The sequence below is a fragment of the Staurois parvus genome, unplaced genomic scaffold, assembly GCF_062004578.1.
Source record: "Staurois parvus isolate SC_StPar_1 unplaced genomic scaffold, SC_StPar_1.0 ptg000156l, whole genome shotgun sequence".
Lineage (NCBI taxonomy): Eukaryota > Metazoa > Chordata > Amphibia > Anura > Ranidae > Staurois > Staurois parvus.
Genome location: NW_028317952.1, coordinates 1134902 through 1161931, shown reverse-complemented (window position 1 = coordinate 1161931; position 27030 = coordinate 1134902). Strand labels below are relative to the sequence as shown.

The 27030-nt window shown below is 40.8% G+C and overlaps 1 protein-coding gene across 1 annotated transcript in view; it reads left to right on the top strand.

Moving 5' to 3' along the window:
• Positions 1 to 264: 264 nt before the first annotated feature.
• Positions 265 to 27030, top strand: part of LOC149463226 (ubinuclein-2-like) — a 127107-nt gene continuing 100341 nt past the window's right edge. The window contains exons 1-4 of the mRNA XM_089675686.1: positions 265 to 409; positions 505 to 555; positions 8608 to 8650; positions 25181 to 26764. Coding sequence (XP_089531812.1) covers positions 360 to 409; positions 505 to 555; positions 8608 to 8650; positions 25181 to 26764 — 1728 coding nt within the window. The 5' untranslated portion in view covers positions 265 to 359. The remainder of the gene's footprint in view (positions 410 to 504; positions 556 to 8607; positions 8651 to 25180; positions 26765 to 27030) is intronic.

Here is a 27030-nt window from a genome sequence, read left to right as displayed (position 1 = left end):
GCACATTGATTGCTCTATCAATGTTCTGTATCCTGTGTTTGTATTTCATAAACCGTTGTGCTAAATTATTGTGACCTATAAAATTCTCAAGGGTGTCTACTTTCAGAAAATCAATATTGTTGGGGAGTCTTCAGGTTGAAATGGTTAAAGAATATAAACTATGTTAGTATTTTTCTATTTTATAATTGCTATGCTAGCTTGACTGATATTTAATATTGAGTCTTGTGTCTCACTATAGTACTCCTTTTTTTTTTTTTTTTTTTAGGAACTTGCTTTGTAACTTAGTGAAGATTAAGCTGGGATGTTATGAACTTGAGCCAAATAAAAGTCAGTCAGCAGAAGATTATTTAAAAAACTTCATGGAAACAGAAGTAAAGCCTTTATGGCCTAAGGGCTGGATGCAATCCAGGTAACACCCTCTCTGCTACGGTAAAGGCATCTGTATTTTAATTGTGTAAATTAAGGATAGTAATTTTTTTTTCTAACTTTTTATTATGTACATAGGATGTTGTTTAAGGAAAGCCGCAGTGTGCATAATCACCTCACATCTGCTCCGTGAGTACATTCAATTCTAACTTTTTTTTTATGTGTACTGTTAAATGTGCATTGTTTTCATTAAAGGGGAATTACAGTGTATTTTTCATAGCCTGCTTGTGTAATTTGAAGATGTTATGTTTATATATAATCATGTGTATTAACACAAGACATGTTACTATGATATCCATAATAGATCGGGTACTGCTTGACTGATGTCTCGAATAAGCACAATTTTATAAACTGCATTCTTCCCACCATAAATTTTCGCTTAGCTGCCTGTTGTCACTCATAAATTTGTTTTCTGTTACACTAAATGACAGGCACAGCTTCTCTTCATTCTTAACCGAAAGGTTTATAGCGCCACCTACAGGAGTAGGACACTAGGCAGAAAAAGTAGACAGCACTGCCTATGGGTAGTTCTAGTTGGTATAAACCCCCTCTCTATAGGTAAGCCGATTATTTCTGCCTAGTGTTTGAGGCGTGAGGACCTAGTTTCCCTCTGGGACCTGGGTTTCATAGTTTTTTGTTTGTTTTTTTTTCCTCCTTTTTCCTGGGATTTTTTCCTGCTTAGAGCTTCAGTTAATACTTGGGTTCAATGACAGGCTGGATAATTTAGATCCAGTAGTTACCCCAGCCTGGCCAGTGAGCTCTAGCTACACGCTGGGTTGTCTTCGACAACCTCTCTTCGACTGGAGTGACTGGCGAGTTGCGTGTCTTGTGGGGGCACATATGACTGGTAACCTGGCGTCCATGTCCCAGTGCTACACTAGGCAACAGACTCCCCACCTCAGTGGGAGGCAGATTTGTCTCAGGAGTGTTCTTGGATGCAGCCCTATTGCTTTCCAAGCTCTCCATCTCGGTGGTGGTGCTTCATAGAGTTTTTTTTCTTGGCTCAAAAGTTGATTTGCTGACCAAATGACGAAGAAGGCCCTAGCAGACCTACACTTCTAAGGTGAACGTCTTTGGTACTAACCTGGATGATATCATCAAGAATCTTACCGTGGGGGAAGAGTACTTTTCTCCCTCAGACTAAGAAGGGGATGGTGTCCCACCACAAACAAGGTTCCTCCTTTTCTGCCCACTAGCAACTTTTTCATCCTTCTGGCTCCTTGGAAAAGGGACCCAAGCTCTTCAAGGTTCTTGCGGGTGGCTCCAAGCGCATTTGGTCTCACAAGCCCACTAAGCCAGCAGAGAAGTCTTCCTTGGCATAAGGTTTGCCCCATCTGTCTCCAGTATAGGGCTACCTTTGCTGGTTTGCGGGCCTATGGACCTTCTTTATCACAGACAACTGGTTCCATGACTTGAAATTGTCTGGCTACAAAATAGTTCCTGTCCACCTGAGAAATTATTTCCCTCCAATCTTTACCTCTCCCCAGCTTGTCTGTAAACCCTTTAGAAGGCGGTGCAGGATCTACTGCTCCAGGAGGTGGTCACTACACAGTTCTGGACCCAGAGTGGTGTCAGAGGTTCTGCTCCAACCTTTCCAAAGAAAGGGGGGGTTCATCCCATCTTGGAGCTCGAGGCCCTGAACTGCTTCGCGAAGGTGCTGAAATTCAAAATAGAATCCATACATTTGGTGGTGGCCTTTACATCAGGACGATTTCCTGATCACTTTTCGTGTGTCAGAGCTAGTGTCTTTGTCCTGTGAGTTTCCTTATTTGGTTTTACAGCGGTGTAAAGTGGTTCTATGCCCATGTCCTTTCTTCTTTCCAAAGGTGGTAGTTGATTTTCAGCTGTTGTGCACAATTGTCAGCCAAGTAAAAACACAGAGACCTAAATCAGAAAAACAACAAAGTAAGAAATGACTTGAGGAGGAGAGCAAAGACCCATAAGTAATTTTGCAGAGAATTACCTTTTATTAAACAGTGCAAAAGTCCACATATAGTGCCTTTCGCATACATCTGAGCGGCAGATAATGGTATCCTCCTGAATCTGCGCTCATATAGACTAAGCCACTCACACCCCTTGGACCACATGTTTCCAATAGGGGAAACCTAAAATGGATGTCCCATATTTGATATACCATTGGGCATGCACTGCGCCCAGAATATCAAAGATGGCCATTTTGGAAGTTAAACGTTCCATGTATGTGCAAGGGCAACGGCTTTGCCTGTTGGCACACTCAGCACATTCTCAGTTCGGCAAGACCCAAAGGTAACTCCCTCAGTATCCCCCCCAAGCGTTCTGCCCCGGAAGTTGGTAAAGAACAACTTCCACAGCTTGGTGACACCTCACCTATGGCTCGAGAGGCCTGAGTGATGTACACCAAGCCCCCAACACCTGACCCAGCACAAAGGTCAAGCTGGAGCAGGATGCTCCCAGGGTTCCATCAAGGTCGCCACTCAAAAGGACATAAAAAAAAAAGGGGGGAGAGGAAAACGAATTGGAGAAAATAAGAACGGGGACCAAACGCCAGCCCAATATACCCAGAGGGAAAAAACAAACTTGATATAAGAAAATATAATCTAAAACAACTCCCTCTCAAAAAATGCCTAATTCTATACAGTCTTTTTATGTCCTTTTCCATCTTTATAAGGTTCCATTACCTTGTTACGCAGGACTTTTGACAGTTATTTTCTGATCCCCATGGCTCAATTTCTAGCCTAGTCGGTGCTTCCACGTAAGAGATAACAAACTCGTTGACTATTTATACACTGACACTAATTGCAATTTAAAAAGCCACAGATGTGGGACATTAACTTCTAATTGGCATTTTAACCCGTGTGTGTCAACTGTGTGTTTGTACCAAGGCCAAACATTCCAGGGTATGTAAACTTTTGATCATGGCCATTTGGGTGATTTCTGTTATGATTTAAAAAGAAACCAAACAACTATTTGATAATAAATGGCTTCATATGATCATCATCATTCAATAAAAGAGCATTTTTTGGCATGATCAGTCATATTTTCAATATCAATGCCAAAATTCCACAATTTCTGCCAGGGCATGCTAATTTTTGAGCACAACTGTATTTGATAAAATTCAGCCACGTCTGTGTGACCCCCACACCAGGGTCTCACCTCACTGCGTCAACACTTGCAATGTGCATCAAACACCACATAACATATAATTACTACTATTATTGACAGTCAGAGTAACAAGAGAAGTATACTTAAATAAAAAAATAACAAGCCAAAAATACAATAAATACTTGCCATAGTGTACCAGTGTCCCATCAACATCTGTGTGTTAGAAATGTCTTAGAAACTGACAACTTTGAGGGGAAAAAAATATATATTTTCACATTCCCAAAAGCTTGTGGCAAAAAATTACACGTTCAAAAGACTTAATATGCCTTATAGAAAATGCATTGGGGTGTTTGCTTTCCAAAATGTGGTCATTTTGTTGGTATTTGCACTGTCTGGGTGCTCCAGGGCCTCCAAAAATGTGATAGGCTGTCAGAAAAATGGATGTGTAATTTATGCCCATATAATGCCTGAAGGTGCTCCTTGCATTTTGGGCCTCTCTATGTGGTTAGGCTGTGAAAGTCTCACATGTTGTATCGCCAGACTCCGAAAGAGTAGCAGAATCTATTTTTGGGTGAATTTCTTAGTAAGTTCATGCTGTGTGTTAGATATATCTTATAAATTGACAATTTTGTGTAAAAACAAAAAACTCCCAACTTTTGTGGCAAAAATGATATGTTTAAAAGACTCATTATGCCTCATAGAAAATACATTTGCTTTTCAAAATGTGATCAATATTTTTTTTTTTTTGTCCTGGTGCTCCATGGTCACTGTGATAGGTAGTCAGGAAATTAGATGCGTAATTTATGCTTTTTGAAAGCCCAAAGGTGCTTCTTGAATACTGGGCCCCTCTATATGGCTAGGCTGTGAAAAAATCTCACACGTGGTTACCCCCTTACTTGGCAGAAGTAGCAGAATGTGTTTTGGGGTGTATTTGAAGTATGCCTATGCCGTTTCTAAGAAATAGGCTGTTTAAAATGGCAATTTTGTGGGGAAAAAATATTTATTTTATTTTGCAAAGAATTGTGGGAAAAACAACTTTAAAATTCACCATGCCGCTTACTAAATCCTCGAGATGTCTGCTCTCCAAAAAGGAGTCATTTGGGGGATATTTCAGGTAATGAGATAAGCCATCAGAATTGATCAATTTTCAAATACACTGCTCAGAAAAATTAAAGGAACACTTTTTAATCAGAGTATAGCATCAAGTCAACTAAACTCCTGGTCAGTTAAGTAGCCAGGGAGTTGTTAATCTGTTTCAGCTGCTTTGGTGTTAATGAAATTAACAACAGGTGCACTAGTTGGGCAACAATGAGATGACCCTTTAAACAGGAATGGTTTTACAGGTGGAGGCCACCGACATATTTTTTTCCCCTACTTATCTTTTCTGACTGTTTTTCATGAGTTTTGCATTTGGCTAGGGTCAGTGTTACCACTGGTAGCATGAGGCGATACCTGGACCCTACAGAGGTTGCACAAGCAGTCCAACTCCAGCAGGACCAATATCTGCTCTTTTGTGCAAGGAGGAACTGGATGAGCACTGCCAGTACTTTACAAAATGACCTCCAGCAGGCCACTGGTGTGAATCTCTGAGCAAACAATCAGAAACAGACTTAATGAGGGTGGCCTGAGGGCCCGACCTTCTCTAGTGGGCCTTGTGCTCACCTTCGTGGCACCATAGAGCTCGATTGGCAATTTCCATTGAACACCAGAATTGGCAGGTCCACCACTTGCGCTCTGTGCTTTTCACAGATTAGAGTCGGTTCACCCTGAGCACATGTGACAGACGTGAAAGGGTCTGGAGAAGACCTGGAGAACGTTATGCTGCCTGTAACATCATTCAGCATGACCGTTTTGGTGATGGGTTAGTGATGGTCTGGGGAGGCATATCCATGAAGGGATGCACAGACCTCTACAGGCTAGACAATGGCACCCTGACTGCCATTAGGTATCGGGATGAAATCCTTGGACCCATTGTCAGACCCTACTCTGGTGCAGTTGGTCCTGGGTTCCTCCTGGTGCACAACAATGCCTGGCCTTATGTAGTGAGAGTATGGCAGTTTCTGGAGGATGAAGGTTGATACCATTGAATGATCCCCACGCTCGCCTGACCCAAATCCAATAGAACACCTCTAGGATATCATGTTTCGGTCCATCCGATGTTGCCAGGTTGCACCTCAGACTGTCCCGGAGCTCAGTGATACCCTGGTCCAGATCTGGGAGGAAATACCCCAGTACACCATCCATCATCTCATTAGGGCATGCCCCAACATTGTCAGGCATGCATACAAGCACATGGGGGCCATATAAACTACTGAGTACCATTTTGAGTTGCTGTAATGAAATTTCAGCAAAATGGACTAGCCTGCTGCATCATTTTTTCACTTTGATTTTTCGGGGTGTCTTTGAATTCAGTCCTCTGTAGGTTGATAATTTTCATTTCCATCAAACGATGGGGCATCCTTGCGTTCCTAGAACATTACCCTACGTTCCTAACATATTACCACATTACATTATTCGTATAGATGTCCAGCGTGATGTTTTTCTCCATTGAGATCTGATGTGTTTTCAAAGTGTTCCTTTTAATTTTTTTTTTAGCATTGTATATGTACCATAGCTTGTAGACTCTTTAGCTTTCCCACAGAATAAATAATATACACTGATTTGGGTTATTTTTACCAAAGAAAAGTACCAGATTAGAGTTTGGCCTAAGTTTATGAATAATGATTATGCAACATTTTATAACCGCAACTAAGAAAAATGCTTTTTTTTAGAAAATAAATAAATTTTGGTAGTTTTTTTGATTATATAGCACAACGTAAAAAAACCCAGTGGTGATTAAATACCATCAAAAAAACCTAGTTTTGTAAAATAATAACAAAATAAATAAAGATTTCAGTGTACAGTGTTGCAGTGTTGCATGACTGAGTAATTGTCATTCAAAATGTGAGAGCACTAAAAACTGAAATTTGGCCTGGGCAAAAAGGGGTGAAAGTGTCCAGTATTGAGGTGGTTTAACAATCCTGTATCCAAGCCTGGATGTGCATTAGAGGCAACCTAACTACTGTATATCTGCTCAATGTGATCAGCCTCTGCTCTAAAGCTGTGTTTTTATAGAAACAGCTTGAAGTTCAAGACCTTATTAGCCCCCCTGGCGGTATCCCCGAGTGTGGCTTGGGGTCAACTTTCAGTACCAGAAGCGGTAACCCCGAGCTACGCTCGGGAATACACTGCAGCGCTTCTCCAGCGATCCCTGTTTAACTTACCTTGTCCGGCGCTCTCGTGATGTCCCCCTTGCAGCGTCCCCAGCCATGTCCTCCAGCCGATGCCAGCTTCCGGGTTCCGTTCCCTGCGAGCATGATGATTCGTGGGGAAATTCGTCATCAGACACTGAAAACGATTTTGCGATTGAGCTCAGCGATGTGCGAACTTGGCGCTCTATTTCCAATTTCAGTGTTTTTGGTTTGATTACGTTATTGAATTAAATTTATTATATTATTTTTTATGATTTATTATATTATAATTTATGATTTCATGTTTCAAATTTTATCATACCCAGGATGTTTACTAGACTCTTGTTCGGACAGATTTCAGTGAGTTATTCCTAAGAATTACAGGCCTACATTAAAAAAAACAACATATTTCCATTGAAAATAATGTACCGCTTTGAGCACAGAAATACTGACATAATCAGACCGCCAGGGTGGTTAAGGCCCGGTGGAAAAGTTGCAATTAAGGTCTGAATCCAGCGCATCTCCATTTGGAGTAGCTGGTTGTTTGTATCGATACCCCGAATATTGGGGGGGGAACATGTTCCAATGCATAGAACTGGATGTAATCCAAGTCATATTTGTGGTATAATCCCACATGTAGGATGATCAGTGAATCTATTTTTCCATTCACTGTCAGATATATATGGTTGTATACCCATTTCCAGAACGGGTGTTTTTGTTTTTCCCAATATACTGTAGAATGCCTTGCAACAACAAATCATAAAATAAACTACTCTCACTGACAGTAATGGAGGAACCACTTTTTTTTTTTTTTTTTTTTATAAAACTACAGATTTCTTTTGCTTGATCCATGGACAGTAAGAGCAGGACCAACATGCAAATGTACCCCTGCCCTCACCTCCATACATATTTAACTCTTCCTCTGTTCTGAAACTACGACGTGTAATGTAAGAGGTTTTTGCTCGTCTAAATGTGATATCTAATCGGAGACCCACAAATCACCTTATCAAGGGGGTCACTGTCTAGTAAATGCCAATGATTATAGATCTTCAGATGCTTCCTTTTGGCTGCAAAGTTTTGCAGGCAGTTGTTTGAGGTTCCTGGTTTCCCCTGTGGAAACCCCTGTTTTCTTTTGAGTGGGTTGCCTGTTTTTGTATTTTTGCTTTTGCTTTGGGACATCCCTATGGTCAAGAATGAAGAGAAGCTGTATCCATTAGAGAATGTAAGGGAATGGGATTATTTGTTACCGTAAAATCCCTTTCTCTGAGTTCATTGACGGACAGAGCACCCACCCTCCTTGTTTTTTTGTTTTTTTTGTTTTTTTTTTCCCCCCTTTTACTTCTTTGTGACTAACTGGCTTGCCTATAACAGGGGTTGGGGGGTTATACCAGCTAGGACTACCCATAGGCAGTGCTGTGTTCATTTTCTGCCTAGTGTGCTACTCCTATAGATGATGCTGTAAACCCATTGGTCAAGAATGAAGAACTGTGTGCAGTTTTGCGAACACTCTCTGCTGTTTCACTTTGTTACACTGGCATTCTTTTCCTTTATTCTGATATAGCAAATTAACAACTGCCATGGAACACTTTTTATTATTGTGATGCATATATTGCTGATTTTGTGGTTATAAAAACTGTGTGCCAATCTTTGCTAATCCTCCTTCCAAGAATCTCAATTCACAAAGCTAACACACCATAAGGATCCCCATTACAAAGTAAAAAAGAAAAAAAGTATTTTAACATGAGTCTAATATGTTTTGGAAATTTCAGTTGCATGGCTAAAATATCAGAATGCTTGTGGTAAAGTTTAATTGATTAAGCCTATTGTATTGGTGATCTTTTTTTCATTGCTTTTTGTGATTCATTTACAGAGCCAAGAAAAAGGTCATTGTGGCTCCAAAACCCAAGGTTAAGGTAATCTGCATTCATTTTCTTGTAGATAACCTGTCTGTTATTTATTATACGTTCCTGTAATTCTTTCAATATTCTATATTTCTCCAATCATCTTTCAAGACCGCACATGAGAGAGAGCGAGAGAGAGCTCTACCCAGCTAAAATGGGAAACACACCATGCACAAACCATAGAGCATAGGCATCTTGTTACCTCAGTTATATGTGTTTCTTCTAGCCCAGGGGTCTCCAAATTGCGGCCCAATGGGCCGGATGTGGTCCTTTGCTATCCTTCATCCGACCCTTGGGGCACTATTCCTTCTACTGAGATCAGCAATGGGGCAGTACTTCTTCCCATGAAACCAATGATGGTGTACTATTCTTCCCACTAATACCAATGGTGGGGCACTACGCCTCCTCCTACTGACCAGCAATCCTGAGGCCATGTTTATTCTCACTGGGATCAGGACATTTTCTATCCTCACTGGCCCCAATCCGGCCCTCCTAAAGTCTGAAGGACAGTATATTGGCCCTTTGAAAGGTTTGGAGACCCCTGTTCAAGTCTATCAGGAGCATCAAAACCATTTTTTCTTTCCCTTAGGTCTTTTGTGCTAGTTGGAAGAGGCTCCCAGTAAATGCTCTCCCATGTTTTAGGGGACACTGGACCTGGAGGAGTTGCACATTTCAGCTATTCCTGATCAGGATTAACTTCTCTTAAAGTGTTACTAAATCCAGGACCCTGCATTCACTATATCTGATTTCCCACCGTACACAGAACATTGAAGTGCAATTATTTTAGTAAATATAAACCGCTAAATACCTTTTCTCCTCAGCAGTTAGGGCAGTCTTGTGCTTTCTATCGGTGCCCAGCAGAGCACATGTTAAAGCTTTTTAGGAGGAGTTTTCATTCTGCTCTAGGATGATGGAGAACCTCTGACCTCTGTCTTGACAGTGCTGATTGGCCCTGTGGTGATCGCTTGCACTCTCCCAAGAAAATAAAAACTTATATAGCAATACACACCTGAGCATGTGCAGAGTGACTCCACACAATATGTCTTATCAGGAGATAGGAGGGGGACCCGAGAAGAAGGGGAGGATCATAGAAGTCAGGATTAAGAAGCCTTTTTATACAATGCAGAGGATTAACCCCTTAGATTCCACATTGAGTGTAACCAGCATGCTTTACTGCATATACAGACTGATTTTGTGTTGTGGGTTTAGTAACGCTTTAATAACCTAATTGTGAGACCCCTCCTCCCCATCGCCTTCCTGGCTTTTTCCAAAGGTCTCTTGGGAACTATCCCCATGAGCAAAGAGGCTGTAGTTGAGCCTTCCCTTGTTTGTGTATGGTCAGATTTCTAGTTCTGTGTATTGCCTTTGGAGGTGTGTAATAGTGAGGAAATCCTCAGTGGTAAGCCAAGCTCCAGATGTGTGCTGCTGAGTAGTGATGGGCTCAGGCATGTTTAGTGAGTTTGCACCAGCCTGAGCTATGCCACTAAGAAACTGTGAAAGCACAAAGCCAATCATAGGTGGCATAAGCATTGCTGGCAGCTCCACATATACACAACCATTGCATACGTGTTGCTTTGGGTTAGTGAATGCCTCCACCGTCTGTGGTTGACTGTCACCTTTGATGGCTGGTGGGTTAGCTCGGGCAGGTTTTGGACTGATGTCTAAACCCACCTGAGTGCACCCTCACTGCTGAGATGTCTGTTCAACAGTGTTACACCAGTGCTCTTTCAGAATTGGTTGATTTTGGCCCCATCAGCTCTAAGGTAGATCAGAATTCTTTTTGTGTGGACCTCTTTTCTCCAATACTGTGGGGTGGGCACAGTGTGGCAGGCGCAGCACCCTTTGGTGCCTAGTGCGCTGTGGCATTAGAAAAATTATGCAATTGCTGTTTCTTTGTTTGATTAGACTGACTTTACTCTGTAATTCCTCCAATGCCGCTCTATGGATGCAGTAGGTTTAAAGAGCACACCGAATACTTTAGTTAACTTCTTTATTAACTTCAATCTTCTTCATATAACACTGCTTACAATGGCTTGTTTCTTTCATATTACAATGGTTTAATTCGTATTACATTGGGTTGATTCGATAGCTTATCTCGATAGGTTCAATAGATTCGATAAATTCGTTCTGTATATTTCGATAGATTGATAAATTCACTTGGATTTATAAATTCGTTAGATTACTCTACAGTGACTTGATTCGTAAGTTCGGTGGAACTACAAGTAAACACATACGACAGTTTTTACATACAGATCTACCTGCATTACTAAACAACAGAGGAACACACAAGTGCATTAAATACCTATTTGGCCTTCTCTGTTTCCATAAAGCTTCTCTGATTGGAAACTTGTCTGTTTCCTCCTCTGTCTGGTGAGCATGTGTCTCCACAATATTCTAGCAGTGAGTTTTACACAGGCATAAATGTGAAACTGGCTAGGATTGGTTAAGGCTCTGTACAGTGTGAGGCTGTCTGTGATTGGCTCAGCTCTATACTAATACTAACTCTTAAAGGCATATTTTCCTTTTCTGCTTCTGCTAACACAATGAATATATAAATGTCATATAACAATCAAAGACATAAATTACAGCAATGATTCTGCTTTTGGCTTTAACATGTGCCCATATACACTGTACTGAGGTTATTCGCAGGTTTGGTATACACATATATGTGAACCATATTAGCAACCTAGGACTGGTCTTAGCTGGCCAGCTACACACAGTGCCTTTTAACCTCGGGAGGATGTCCTCTTTTTAGGTGATTCAATTATGGCATTAGTATGCCTCATACAAGTTCAGGATTTAAATGCACTGTGTGTTACTGTGCACCATTGATGTGGCAAGTCATAGACAAGGGCTTCAGTGGTAGCACCGCTTAATTTGCAGAGCAGTGCACTCCTATCTACACTTATGTCACACTCTGTGGGCAGGGGCTGTGTACTCCATTTTACCCTCTCTTCCACTCTCCTTTTGTTGCAGCAAGGAGAGATGATGGCCTAGGGGTATCTGCTGTTGATATGTCTGAGCTTTTGTGCTGCTTTATGCAAAAAATTTCCAGCCAACAAAAGCACAATAGCCCTGCACCTCGGCTGAACTAGAAACCAAATGCTGGATCCTCCAATATTTAACTGACAGGTTCCTGTGCTAAACCTCTGTTCAGTGCTGCGTAAACAAACTTGTGTCCAATGAATGCTAATTAATGCGTGCAAGTGTTAGACTTCTGATTGCACTGGTTAAACTCTACTTTTTTTTTGTTGTAAGCCTAATATGTTTGGCATCTCTTTTGCTGTCTACAATTTTAACTTACAACTAGGTTTGGGCTTGTTGAGAACTTGTGGACCTATAAGGTTATGACTGTGTCCCACCTGACTATGGTCTAAGTAATGCTACTCTTATGTACTGCAATGTATTGGAGGGATCACTAAGTACTGTATATGCATTGACTAAATAGGTATTTACAGTGGATATAAAAAGTCTACACACCCCTGTTAAAATGTCAGGTTTTTGTGATGTAAAAAAATGAGACAAAGATAAATAATTTCAGAACTTTTTACACCTTTAATGTGACCTATAAACTGTACAACTCAATTGAAAAACAAACAAATCTTTTAGGGATGGGAAGTAAACCTAAAAAACTAAAATAATGTGGTTGCATAAGTGTGTACACCCTGTTATAACTGGGGATATAGCTGTGTTCAGAATTAAGCAATCACATTCAAAATCAATGTTAAATAGGAGTCAGTACACACCTGCCATCATTTAAAGTGCCTCTGATTAACCCCAAATAAAGTTCAGCTGTTCTAGTAGGTCTTTCCTTACATTTTCTTAGTCGTATCCTACAGCAAAAGCCATGGTCCACAGAGAGCTTCCAAAGCATCAGAGGGATCTCATTGATAAAAGGTGTCAGGAGAAGAGTATAAAAGAATTTCCAAGGCATTAGATATACCATGGAACACAGTGGAGACAGTCATCATCAAATGGGGAAAGTATGGTGCAACAGTGACAACAACTGGACGTCCTTCCAAAGTTGATGAAAAGACGAGAAGAAAACTGGTCTGGGAGGCTGCCAAGAGGTGTACAGCAACGTTAAAGGAGCTGCAGTAATATCTGGCAAGTACTGGCTTTGTGGTACATGTGCAAACAATCTCCTGTATTCTTCATATGTCTGGCCTATGGGGTAGAGTGACAAGACAGAAGCCTTTTCTTATGAAGAACAACATCCAAGCCCAGCTAAATTTTGCAAAAGCACATCTGAAGTCTCCCAAAAGCATGTGGGAAAATGTGTTATGGTCTGATGAAGCCAAGGTTGAATGTTTTGGCCATAATTCCAAAAGATCTGTTTGGTGCAAAAACAACACTGCACATCAGAAGAACACCATACCCACAGTGAAGCATGGTGGTGGCAACATCATGCTTTGGGGCTGTTTTTCTTGAGCTGGGACTGGGCCTTATTCAAGATAGAGGGAATTATGAACAGTTCCAAATTCCAGTCAATATTGGCACAAAACCTTCAAGCTTCTGCTAGAAAGCTGAACATGAAGAGGAATTTCATCTTTCAGCATGACAACGACCCAAAGTATACATCCAAATCCACAAAGGAATGGCTTCACCAGAAGAAGATTTAAGTTTGGAATGGCCCAGCCAGAGCCCAGACCTGGATCCGATGGAAAATCTGTGGGGTGATCTGATGAGGGCTGTGCACAGAAGATATCCTCACAATCTGACAGATTTAGAGTGTGTTTGCAAGGAAGAGTGTCCAGGTGTGCAATGCTGATACTCATACCCAAAAAGACTGAGTGCTGTAATAAAATCAAAAGGTGCTTCAACAAAATATTAGTTTAAGGATGTGCACACTTATGCAACCATATTATTTTAGTTTTTTATTATTACTTTCCTCCACCTAAAAGATTTTAGTTTGTTTGTTCAACTGAGTTGTACAGTTTATAGGTTACATTGAAGGTGGAAAAAGTTCTGAAAAGATTTATCATTGTCTCATTTATTTACATCATTGAAACCTGATATTTTAACAGGGGTGTGTAGACTTTTTATATCCACTGTATGTGACTCATTTTTGCTAATATTCCAGATATGACATTATGTTTAGATTTTGTTTGGTCGAGTTGCCAGAAAGAAGCCTTTACTGTGCCAATGCCACAAAATAGCCAGGATACAATATGCCCAACAACACCTTGACGCGACTCACAGCTTCTGGCACTCTGTAATCTGGAGAGACAAGACCAAAATAGAACTTTATGGTAACAACCATAAGCTCTCTGTTTGGAGAGGGGTCAACAAGGCCTATAGCAACAAGAATACAATCCCCACTCTGAAACATTGTGATGGCTCACTGTTGTTTTTTTTTTTTTTTGGGGGGGGGGGGGGGGGAGCTCTAAATGGGGAATCTTGTGAAAATGATGGCAAGATGAATGCAGCATGTTATCAGAAAATACTGGCAGACAATTTTGTATTCTTCTGAACCAAGCTGCGCATGGAATGCTTTTGGATTTTGCAACATGACAGTGATCCTAAGCACAAGGCCAAGTTGACCCTTCAGTGGTTATTATTATTATTATACAGTATTTATAAAGCGCCAATAGTTCGCTCAGCGCTGTACATTACAAAGGGGGACAGAACATGTGACAGAACAATACCAATACAATGCAAAACATGAGGGGATTGAGGGCCCTGCTCTTTCAAGCTTACAATCTAGGTTATAGTAGAAAGGTGAATGTTCTGCAGTGGTCACCACAATCTCCTGAACTTAATATCATCTAGCCACTCTGGAAGTGGAAGTCCAAAGACTTTGCATGACCTAGAGGCATTTTGCCAAGACAAATAGGCAGCTATTCCACTGCAAGAGTATGGGACCTCACACAACCATTACAAAAGACTGCATGTTCTAATTGATGCTAAAGGGGACAATACACGGTATTAAGGGTAAGCAGACTTTTGAACAGAGGTCATTTCATTTGTTAACTTGTTGCAATGTTTTGTTTTAGGATTGTGACATTCTGTTATGGCCTACAGTTGAATATGAATCCCATAAGATCTAAAAGAAATGTGTTTTTGCCTGCTCACATATGTTTCATTAAAAATCGTACATACTGTACAGTATATTACTAATTCTCCAAGGGTATGTAAATGTTTCAGCACAACTGTATACTACACTACTGACTGCTTTATATATTAGAGCTATGTTAGAAATTTCAGTGCTGAACATCTCTCTAATAGCATTCTTCAGTGTGCACACTGTCTAGTTTTTCACGGAATGTATCCAAATCAGCTTTTTTTTTCTCTTCAATAGTTATTTATTAGTATTACAGGAAAATAATCCCTGCAGATTGCACAGATACAAGAAAACTGTAATACAATAACAAAGCATAAACAGAATGCAAAAAAAGGTTTTTTTATTTTTGACATATAACTAGATAAGTTACGAAAGCAGCAAAGAAAGTGTCACTGTATATGTCAACAGAAATTCAAAACCGAATGTCATTCATGGAGTGGGCAGTCTTAACTTTAGATTCTACCAAGTCAATTTTTTTAAGCTTGTGGTAACTTCACATGGGTAGTGCAACACTGTATCAAATGTGATTCAGCCAGACCTGCATTTTACTGTTACATGGATGCGGTGTGTTAATTTTAACAACATGCACAATCTATTATCAGTAAAGCATCTATGGCAGCCAGACCTGTATTTTACTTGGAGTTCATTTCAACCATATACAGTACACAGGCTGATATCACTAAATCAGCTATGGCAGAGCAGCATTGCACATATTAGAGGGGGCTTTGTGAGTATTCAATATTATATAATCAGTGTAGACATGACAGTGACATAGTGATCGTTTGCATGTCTCTTCTGCATTAAAGAGCCTCTGTTGTTTGCATTTTGTTCCACTTTAACATTGACTTCATTAATTCTGTACTATGTTTGATCTCTGTTCTAATTTCAATACATAACAATGTATTGTTTGGTTGTCTATGTTGTGTTTTATTGTTCGGCCATAAGTGTGTACATGGAATAGATTCAGTGATGAGACCTATGGCTGCTAAGGCTTGTGAGAACAGAATTATATAGAACACATGAAGTACTTACAAGTTGTCCTCACCATATGTAATTTTTTTTTTCCAAGAGGTCTCATGTATGTTTTTTCATGTTAATAACAATACAAGTAGCCATATACAGTGCCATAAATATGCACATAAACTGTACTAATGAAACTGGCTGGGAAGGGGTTAAACATCTAATGGTGCACCCCTATAGCGGAGGTGCAAGATCATGTGTAAATATATATGATTTTGCATAGAAGGGCTGCCCTGTATCAGTAAAATTCTATAGGGCGGACCTTAAGTTGTTAATTTAAGTACTTATGTTATTCGTAGGGAGAGCAATTAGGTTGCAAAAAAAATATGGCAATTGGCTTATTAATCTAAGCAAGCAAAATCAACAGAAGACATATTATTTACCCTCCTAGTAACAGGTAACTTTTTAGCTAACTGATGATTAGATCCAAAGATGGCTGCCGAATAATGAGTGGCGTTGTTCTTCCCCAAAATGGCGTCTAGCTATGCTAGAGCTGTGTTCTGGCTCAGTGAGATGTCAGATGATGTGTATCAGATGTTTCTGGTGGGTGTACTCCCGTCTGTTCAGATGATATTTTTAGATGGTCTTTGTCCCTCCTGTCTACCTGGCCTCCTCTTTTATTATTGACACACAATACATTCATAAAATTTGAATAGACCTGGCCCCAAAGGTGAAACCTTCTCTAGGATTAGAGAATTTGTTTAACCACTTGCCTTCCTGAGGATTTACCCCCCTTCCTAACCAGGTCTCTTTTTGCTACTCGGAGCTGCACTATTTCAACTGATAATTGCACGGTCATGCAATTCTGCACCCAAATGAAATTTACATCCTTTTTTTTCACACAAATAGAGCTTTCTTTCGGTGGTATTTGATCACCTGTGCACTTTTTTATTTTTCACGCTATAAACAAAAAAGACCAAAAATTTTGAAGAATGATATTTTTTACTTTCAGCTATAAAAAATATATAGTGAACTCAAAGTTAGTTATAAATTTAGGCCAAAATGTATTCTGCTACATGTTTTTGGTTAAAAAAAAAAAAATCCCAATAAGTGTATATTGATTGCTTTGTGTGAACGTTATAGCATCTACAAACTATGGTATAGATACTGCAATTTATGCCATTTTTTTGCTATACAGCGCTGCGCTAGTTTAACGGACAATTGCACGGTCATGTAATACGGTACATAAATTAAATTTGTTTTTTTCACACAAATAGAGCTTTATTTTGGTGGTATTTTATCACCTGTGCACTTTTTATTTTTGGCGCTATAAACAGAAAAAGTTTTGAAGAAAAAAATGTTTTTTTGAAGAAAACAATATTTTCTCATTTCGGTCATAAAAAATATCCAAAAAAACTTTTTCAATCTAATTCAACCCCTGATATTTCCCCAGCACCACTCTGGGTAGCTCACAAGGCGGTCCTACGAGGCCGTCTTATCTCCATGGCCTCATCCAGAAATAGAAAACGTTGGCAGCAAATACCACTTCTAACCCGAGAATTAGAAGCACACTATAGAAGCCATGTCACTAATCCATCTCTACTTAATAAACAGCTACTGTCCCAAAAGCGCTTGGAACTGAATGCCCTGCTTTCCCAAAACACTGAAAAGGCTCTTCGCTGGTCGAAGGCCTCATTCCTATTACATAGTAACTCGGCATCTACCATGTTCGCAAGGAAGTTGAACCACTCTCTGCGCCCCCCACACGTGTATAAATTACGCACAAACTCAGGCATTATCTCATCTCTACCTCAGGAGGTCTTGGGTATTTTCGAAAATTTTTATTCTAAACTACTAGCTTCTCCGCAGTCGGATTCTGTTCCTCTGTCAGACTCATGGCTGGATTCTATACCCCTCCCTGCCCTTACACCCTCCCAGATTGTCTCTCTTAATGCCCCCTGTACTTTAGAGGAAATAACACATGCAATAAGCGCGCTTAAACGCTCTACTGCACCGGGTCCTGACGGATTTACCGCTAGCTATTATAAACATTTTGCCTCTACGTTAGCTCCATACTTGAGAACTTTGTTTAATGATGTTTTGCAGGGGGGTAGGTTCCCTGAGGAGATGTTGTTGGCTAACATGTCTTTAATACCCAAGCCACAGAAAGACCACTGTTTGCCACAAAACTATAGACCAATCTCGGTCATGAATAATGATCTAAAGATATTTAGCCGTACTTTGGCGGACCGGTTGGCCCCTATCATCTCCTCTTTGGTTTCTCCAGACCAGTCGGGTTTTATTCCCGACAGATTTATTACTGATAACATTCGTCTCACTCTAAATGTTATTCAAGACGCCAATTTACATTCCAAAGAGGTTCTGTTGATGAGTTTGGATATAAACAAGGCCTTTGATAGTGTTCTTTGGCCTTACTTGTTTTTCTTGCTACAGAAAATGGGCTTCAGTGATGGGTTTTTGGCAGGCATACATGCCCTGTACGACTCTCCTAAAACAAGAATTAGGCTTCCCGGCTGTAACTCTGATTTCTTTACATTGGGTAGAGGTACCCGCCAGGGCTGTCCTCTTTCACCCCTTTTATTTGCTCTGGTGTTGGAACCCTTGGCATTGGTGATTAAGTCACATTCGGATATTTCTGGCTATTCATTATTAGTTTCCCATTTTAAGCTGAGCATGTATGCTGATGATGTTATGCTTTTTATTACTAACCCGTTGACTTCTTTACCTAACTTGTGTGCTGTATTGAACGATTTTGCTAAAGTGTCAGGTCTCACCGTAAATTTTACCAAATCTGTGATCATGCCTGTCAATGTTCCTGACTCCCTAAGTGTATCTCTCCGTAGTTCTTTCCCATTTCGCTGGGTCAGGGACAGGATATCCTATCTGGGGATTAACCTCACTCCTAGATACTCGGATATATTTGCAGCTAATTATCCACCATGTGTATCGCGTCTCTCTACTCTACTGAAGATCTGGCACGGTTATCATATCTCCTTTCTGGGTAGAGTCACGGCGGTTAAAATGAATATTTTGCCCAAATTACTTTATCTTTTTAGAGCACTTCCAGTTCCGGTCTCAAAAACGTTTTTGGATCACTTTCAGCGGACTATTAACAATTTTATTTGGGGAAATAAGCATCCACATTTTGCCTCATCCATTTTGTATCGCTCACAACGGACGGGAGGTCTCGGTCTTCCTAACTTTTGGTTATATTACCTCGTTTTGCGCAATTATCACAATGGGCTACTATTAACTCTCAAATCCCATGGATCAAGTTTGAGTCTCAGTCGATACGTCCTTTTTATTTACCGGGAATTTTATGGTCTAACATCTCCCCCCGATCGATTGTTTTTCGTAACTCCATAGTGACCCATTCACTGACGCTTTGGTCCAAACACAAATCTAAATTGGGTTTAGTCTCTCCTATTCCCCCAGGTGTGTCATTTTTTGGTGATCCCACTTTTGTTGTAGCCTTTTCTACCCCCCACATGTTTCGTTGGTGGTATGATCGATCTTTTATCAGATTATCTGATTTCCAAAGAGGAGGATCTTACATTACCTTTGATATGCTGCGCGTGTTGTTTGATGTTCCTCTTCGTGAGTACCTTCGTTATAGACAGATTAGGCACTTTTTTCATGCGCACTTTGGCCTTACCCCATCCTCTCCGATTTCCTTTTTTGAACGTATCAGCCGTGATTCTCCCAGGGGTAGGGGTCTTATCTCAGATCTTTATCACCAATTTTTGATCTGTCTTTTTCATGCTCCCCCTTTGTACAGACGAAAATGGGAGGAGGATTGTGGCATCACTTTTTCAGATGAGGATTGGGATTCCATGGTGGATAATATATGCAAAAGCTCTAGATCTCTTTCGGTTCGTGAGACGGCCCTTAAAGTTCTGACCAGATGGTATTATACCCCGTCAAGACTACATGTATTGTTTCCACAAACATCCCCTCTATGTTTTCGTGGCTGCGACTGCACAGGTACTTTGGTTCATATATTTTGGGATTGCCCGACTATATCCTTGATCTGGCGTAGGATTTATGAGGTGGCTGCCTCACTGTCGGGTACCCCGATACAATTGTCCATGCAGACCTGTTTATTGGGGGCCCATATCCCAGGGGTCTCTGATGCCAATCTGAGATTGATACATACAGTTGCAAGAAAAAGTATGTGTACCCCTTGGGATTACGTGGAGTTTTGCATGAATTGGGCATAAAATGTGCTCTGAACGTCATCTAAGTCACAACAATAGAAGAACACAGTCTGCTGAACATAATACTACACAAACATTAGATGTTGCCATGGTTTAATTGCACATAACATGTAAACATTCACAGTGCAGGGAGGAAAAAGTATGTGAGGCCCTAGCTTAATGACTTCTCCCAGAGCTAATTGGAGCCAGGAGTGAGCCAACCTTGACTCCAATCAGCGTGATGATATTGGATGTGTTGCTGACAGCTGTCCTGCCCTTAAAAAACACACACCTGTTTTGGGTTTACTTGTTTCAAGAAGCACTGTCTGATGTGAACCATACCTCACAGAAAAGAGCTCTCAGAAGACCTACAATCAAGAATTGTTGACTTGCATGAAGCTGGAAAGGGTTACAAAAGTATCTCCAAAAGCCTTGATGTTCATGTGTCCATGGTAAGACAGACTGTCTACAAATGGAGAAAGTTTAGCACTGTTGCTACTCTCCCTAGGCATGGTCGTCCTGTAAAAATGACTGCAAGAGCACAGCACAGAATGCTGCATGAGGTAAAGAAGAATCCCAGAGTGTCAACTAAAGACGTACAGAAATTTCTGGCACATGCTAACATTTTTGTTGATACATCTACAATAAGAAAAACATTAAACAAGAATGGAGTACATGGGAGGACACCACGGAGGAAGCCATTGCTGTCCAAAAAGAATATTGCAGCACGTTTGAAGTTTGCAAAAGAGCACCTGGATGTTCCACAGCACTACTGGCAAAATATACTGTGGACAGATGAAACCAAGATTGAGTTGTTTGGGAAGAACACACAACACTATGTGTGGAGAAAAAAAGGCACGCACACCAACATCAAAACCTCATCCCCAAAGTAAAACATGGGGGAGGGAGCATCATGGTTTGGGGCTGCTTTGCTGCCTCAGGGCCTGGACGGATTGTTGTTATTGATGGGAAAATGAATTCCAGAGTTTATCAAGACATTTTGCAGGAAAACGTACGACCATCTGTCCGCCAACTGAAGCTTTGCAGAGGATGGGTGATGCAACAGGACAATGACCCAAAGCATATAAGTAATTCAACAAAACAATGGCTGCAACAGCACAGAATACGAATTCTGGAGTGACCCAGTCAGAGTCATGACCTCAACCCGATTGAAATGCTGTGGCATGACCTTAAGAGAGCGATTCACACCAGACATCCCAAGAATATTGCTACACTGAAACAGTTTTGTGAAGAGGAGTGGTCCAAAATTACTCCAGATCGTTGTGCATGTCTAATCTGCAACTACAGGAAACGTTTGGTTGAGGTTATTGCTGCCAAAGGAGGTTCAACCAGTTATTAAGTCCAAAGGTTCACATACTTTTTCCTCCCTGCACTGTGAATGTTTACATGTTATGTGCAATTAGACCATGGCAACATCTAATGTTTGTGTAGTATTATGTTCAGCAGACTGTGTTCTTCTATTGTTGTGACTTAGATAACGTTCAGAGCACATTTTATGCCCAATTCATGCAAAACTCCACGTAATCCCAAGGGGTTCACATACTTTTTCTTGCAACTGTACATTATGTATTGCCACTTTATGGTCTATTGCCCTACATTGGAGGTCCAATGTTGTACCCTTGGACTCCGTTTTACACAGAATTGATGCTGTAATGCTTATGGAACGCATTCATTATACCCTACTAGATAAGATGCACTTATACGATAAAAAATGGAAGTCTTGGAGAGATTGCAGACACTTATTACATGCTTAATAACATCCCCAGTAGGGGTTAGCTGGCATATACTGTTGACGGATGTATCTCTTAACCTACTTTGTCGTTTACGTACTTCATGCACTCGTAACTTCCTCTTTTTTTTTTCTTATCTTCTTTGTTATGTTAATATACTTTTATGTATTGTACTTTTCAAAAGTGCCTTGTTTTTGCTGACAATATCACTTTTAAAATGTGCTGTTGTTTTACTGTCTACTCATGTACAATAAAATCGTTTGTAAACAAAAAAAAAATATCCAAAAAAACTAAACTTTCATCATAAATGTAGGCCAAAATGTATTCTGTTACATGTTTTTGGTTAAAAAAAATCCCAGTAAGTGTATAATTATTGCTTTGTGTGAAATTTATAGCGCCTACAAAATATGGTATAGATAATGGAATTTACACAGCTTTTACTTTCTGACTGCCCATCACATAACTTGAGGTGCTAAAATACCAGGATAGTACAAACACCCTCAAATGACCCCTTTTTGGAAAGTAGACACCCTAAGCACACACAGGTCTATATAGATTTGGACACTGGCACAATTTTTTTTTTCAGGCATTTACCATATAATCAAGTTATAGTTTTATAGTTTTATAATGGATATGGGCTGAAAGTGCACACTCTCTGGTTTAATTTGAGGGTATGTACATCCAAATTGATGGAAGGGTTTAGGAATTACAGCTTTTAAGAGTAGACCAAAAGTAATTGGACAATTGAATATAATCATAAAAAATAAAATGTTCATTTTTAATATTTTGTTGAGAATCCTTTACTGGCAATGACTGGCTGAAGTCTGGAACCCATGGACATTACCAAAGACTGGGTTTCCTCCTTTCTGATGCTTTGCCAGGCTCTAACTGCAGCTGTCTTCATTTGTTCTTTGTGGGTCTTTCTGCCTTTAGTTTTGCCTTCAGCTAGTGAAATGCATGCTCAATTGGGTTGCGATCAGGTGATTGACTCAGCCATTGCAAAATATTCCACTTCTTTTCCTTCAAAAGCTCCTGGGTTGCTTTTACAGTGTGTTTTGGATCATTGTCCATCTGTACTGTGAAGCACTGTCCAATCAACTTTGCTGCATTTGGCTGAATCTGGGCTGACATTATATCTCTAAACACTGCAGAATTCATTCGGCTGCTTCTGTCTTCCGTCACATCATCAATAAACATAAATGGACCCATTGCCACTGGTAGCCATGCATGCCCATGCCATCACGCTGCCTCCACCATGCATTACAGATGACGTTGTGTGCTTTGAATCATGAGTGGTTTCAAGCCTTCTCCACACTTTTTTCTTCCCGTCATTCTGGTACAGATTAATCTTAGTTTCATCCGTCCAAAGAATGCTTTTCCAAAACTGGTCTGACTTTTTTTTCACCTTTTTTTTGGAATAGACTTCCAAACCTCTTCTGTTCAGATTGTTGTTTCTTCTCTTTGCCCAAAACAATGGAATAGATGTGTCCTTGCTTCCCTCAGAGCTGATTCACACATGTGTGATGCAGATTTAAGCTCAGGTTTCACTGCTAATTGATACAGTATTTGTTCAGTGGTTCGTGTCAGGTTTACATCAGGTTCAGGACAGGCTTCACTCAGGATTTTATCCTTTTCAGAGATGTGCGGTTTAGGAACGGTTCCCAAAGAAATCAATAGCCTGTAATCGGCACCTGACTCTTACGTTACTGTTCAGAAATCGTACATGACTCTTTCAAACCTCATTAATTCAGCATTGCCAGTGCACTGGACATACATTATATTGCCAAGAAGTATTGAGACACCCCTCCAAATCTTTGGATTCAGATGTTCCAATCACCTCCATGGCCACAGGTGTATAAAATCAAGCACCTAAGCATACAGACTGCTTCTACAAACATTTGTGAAAGAATGGGTCGCTCTCAGGAGCTCAGTGAATTCAAGTGTGGTACCGTGATAGGTTGCCACCTGTGCATTAAGTCTATTTGTGACATTTCCTTACTACTAAATATTCCATGTTCAACTGTTAGTGGTATTATAACAAAGTGGAAGCAACTGGGAACAGCAGAAACTCAGTGGTAGGCCACGTAAAATGACAGTGCGGGGTCAGCGCATGCTAAAGCATACAGTGTGAGTCCTTAGCTAAAGACCTTTAAACTGCATGTGGCCTTCAGATTGGCACAATAAGTAGAGCGCTTCATAGAATGGGTTTCTATGGCTGAGCAGCTGCATTCAAGCCTTATATCACAAAGTGCAATGCAAAGCATCAGATGCAGTGGTGTAAAGCACGCCACCACTGGACTCTAGAGCAGTGGAGACGTGTTCTTTGGAGTGACCAATCACGCTTCTGTGTCTGGTAATCCGATGAACATGTCGGGGTTTGGTGGTTGCAAGGAGAATGGTACTTGCCTGACTGCATTGTGCTAAGTGTAAAGTTTGGTGGAGGGGGGATTATGGTGTGTGGTTGTTTCACAGGGGTTGGGCTTGCCTCTTTAGTTCCAGTGAAGAGAACTCTTAAGACATTGACGTAGCAAGACATTTAGGACAATTTCATGCTCCCAGCTTTGTGGAAACAGTTTGGGGATGACCCCTTCTTGTTCCAACATGACTGCGCACCAGTGCAAAAAGCAAGATCCATAAAGACATGGATGAGCGAGTTTCGGGTGTAGGAATTTTGACTGGCCTGCACAGAGTCCTGACCTCAACCAGATGGAACACCTTTGGGATGAATTAAAGCGGAGACTGCGAGCCAGGCCTTCTCGTCCGACATCAATACCTGACCTCACAAATGCGCTGCTGGTAGAATGGTCAAACATTATCCATAGACACACTCCTAGACCTTGTGGACAGCTTCCCAGAAGAGTTGAAGCTATTATAGCTACAAAGGGTGGGCCAACTTAATAATGAACCTTACAGAATAAGTCTGGAATGCCATTAAAGTTCCTGTGCATGTAAAGCCCGGCATCCCAATACTTTTGGCAATATAGTGTATGTGAACAGGCACCAAAGGAAACAATGTTGTTTCACATATCATGCATATTGGATGCAGTTCAAACTGGCCTTATTGTAGAACTGAGTTTGTGAATAAAACTCACCCCAGGTTTCTAGAACATAGGAAATAATTGATTCCTGTGGAAGGACACAATTGGATTGCCTTACTCTCCAGTCAGGACTAAGCTTGGGTAAGTAGGTCCTGCAAGCAGCAGCTCCACATTAAGAGGTTTTTTTTCTCTCACTTATCCTCTTTTGCTGTCCTGGAAGATGATTGGGGAAAACAAAGTTAGTTTACTTGGTTACTAAGTTTCTAGGACAGCAGGAATTCTCACCCTATATCCCGTGTTGCATTGTGTTGGCATTTTATTCTGTTACTGTTTGGATCTCATTGGGTGGCTATGCTCTTTTATTGATTGTGAATTATGTGTTTTCTGTTTTAGGTTTAGCTGTCTCTCATGCTCTGTCCTAGATGATTCCTGGAAATGTAATCACCAGATAACTATTTTGTTTTCATACCTATTTGCTTATTAAAAGTCCCTTTTTCTGTCTTTTTATCTAGGAATCAAGTCCTAAAAAGGAGCAAAAGACTTTGACACCTTCGCTTGCTGTTGCTCGTACACCTGTGAATGCAGCTGTTAACACTGGTGTTCCCAACACCTCTAGTTGTATGTCCTCTGAAACTATTTGCCTGGATGACTCGCTGGATGAAGGTCTCGCCTTTAAAACGCCTTCATTAGACTCAATCTCAGAAGCGTTGGCTGTGCTTAACAATGGAACTACTGCAGCATCTAGTTCTCACACAGAAACGCCAACCTCCCGGCCTCGTGTTGCCTTGAGAGAGGAAAAACTAGCTTCTATTATGAGCAAGTTACCATTGGGTGGTCCTAAAAAGAATGATCCTCCTCAGCACACTTCCAGCCTAATTGCAGGCCAGTCAGCCCCTGTACCAAAGAAACACCAGGATTTTACTCCAGCCCATTCAACAGTAGTGTCTGGGCTTATTGCAGGCTCTTCAATTCAAAATCCCAAAGTGTCATTGGAACCTTTACCTGCTAAGCTGCTTCAACAAGGAATGCAAAGGTCTTTGCAATCTGAGGTATCCTCATCTTCTGCACCTGCTAAGGCAAAGGCTTCACCTGCTTCCCAGGCCAAATCAACTGGCTCTTCCACCTCCACTCCCTCGTCCTCAACCCCAATACCTTTAATATCTTCCTCACATGCCCATGTTTCTCCCTCCTCTTCCCTAGTACAGAACTCTTCTTCTTTACAAACTGTTAAGGTCCAACCACCCCTTCAACAAAACTATGTTACACCATTGCAAGCTACTATTAGCAAATCCCATACTAACCCTGTTGTGCGTTTGACTAGCAGCCCACAGATATCTTCCACATCACCAGTCATCAAAACTCCAGAAAAATCAGTTGGTTACCGACCTCCATCATCACCATCTCCAGGTAGCAGTCAACATACACCAGTATCTCGAAGTGCTGCCGCTTCTACCTCTACTAACATTATAGCAAAAAATATGAGTGCACAAGGTACAAATCCTGCATTCAAGTCTCCCTATAGCATGGCCCCGTCACCCAAACTTAGTACTTCTCCCAGTTCTTCCAGTTCAGGTAATTCCATATCTCCAAATACTACACATCTTAAGGTGTCAAGTGGTATTAACGTTCTACGGCCTTCCACCACAGTCAGCCCTATACCATCTGGAAGGGGCACCGCAGGTATTCCAGTACTGAAAAACTCTTCTGTATCTCCAAAAATGCCCAGTTCCTCACCGAAATTAGTCACAACTACAATCAGGCAACAAAGTCCTTCCCAAAAGATGCCTGCTTCATCTCCTGTCCATTCTCCAGTCCCTTCTCCAAAAATGTCTAGTCCAATTTTGCAAAATCAGTCACCAAAACAATCTAATTCATCTCCTAAGCCAGTTAACCCTACCCAAACTGGACATAAGACCACAGTTCCGAGCTCTGTAATGAATGTTTCTATCAGCAGAGCCTGTCAAAATGCCAGTGTTACAAATAGGACTCATCTTTCTGGAGCAACAGGGAGTGGAGCTGTAGGTGCTACAAAACAGCCAATACCCCACAGACAGTCACCTGCTTCAGGGTCTCCAGTTGCAGCTGCTACTGTGCAGGTGAGTCTATATTTACACATATTTGGTGACAAAAAAGGGGTGGGCAGTGTCTGCTAATTTATGTTAAGCCACAAATAACAGTTGTAGAAAGAAAATGTTCCTAGTTAACTGGAAAGATGTTTTCACCTCATATGGCAGTCTGAAGCAGGGGTTGCCACATGTAGATTGCATCATTAGAACTATATTTTATCAATGCAGTAAACTTCCACATAATGCACACTGTGTACATTAGTACAGCTCCTACTGCACGTTACATATAACACGTT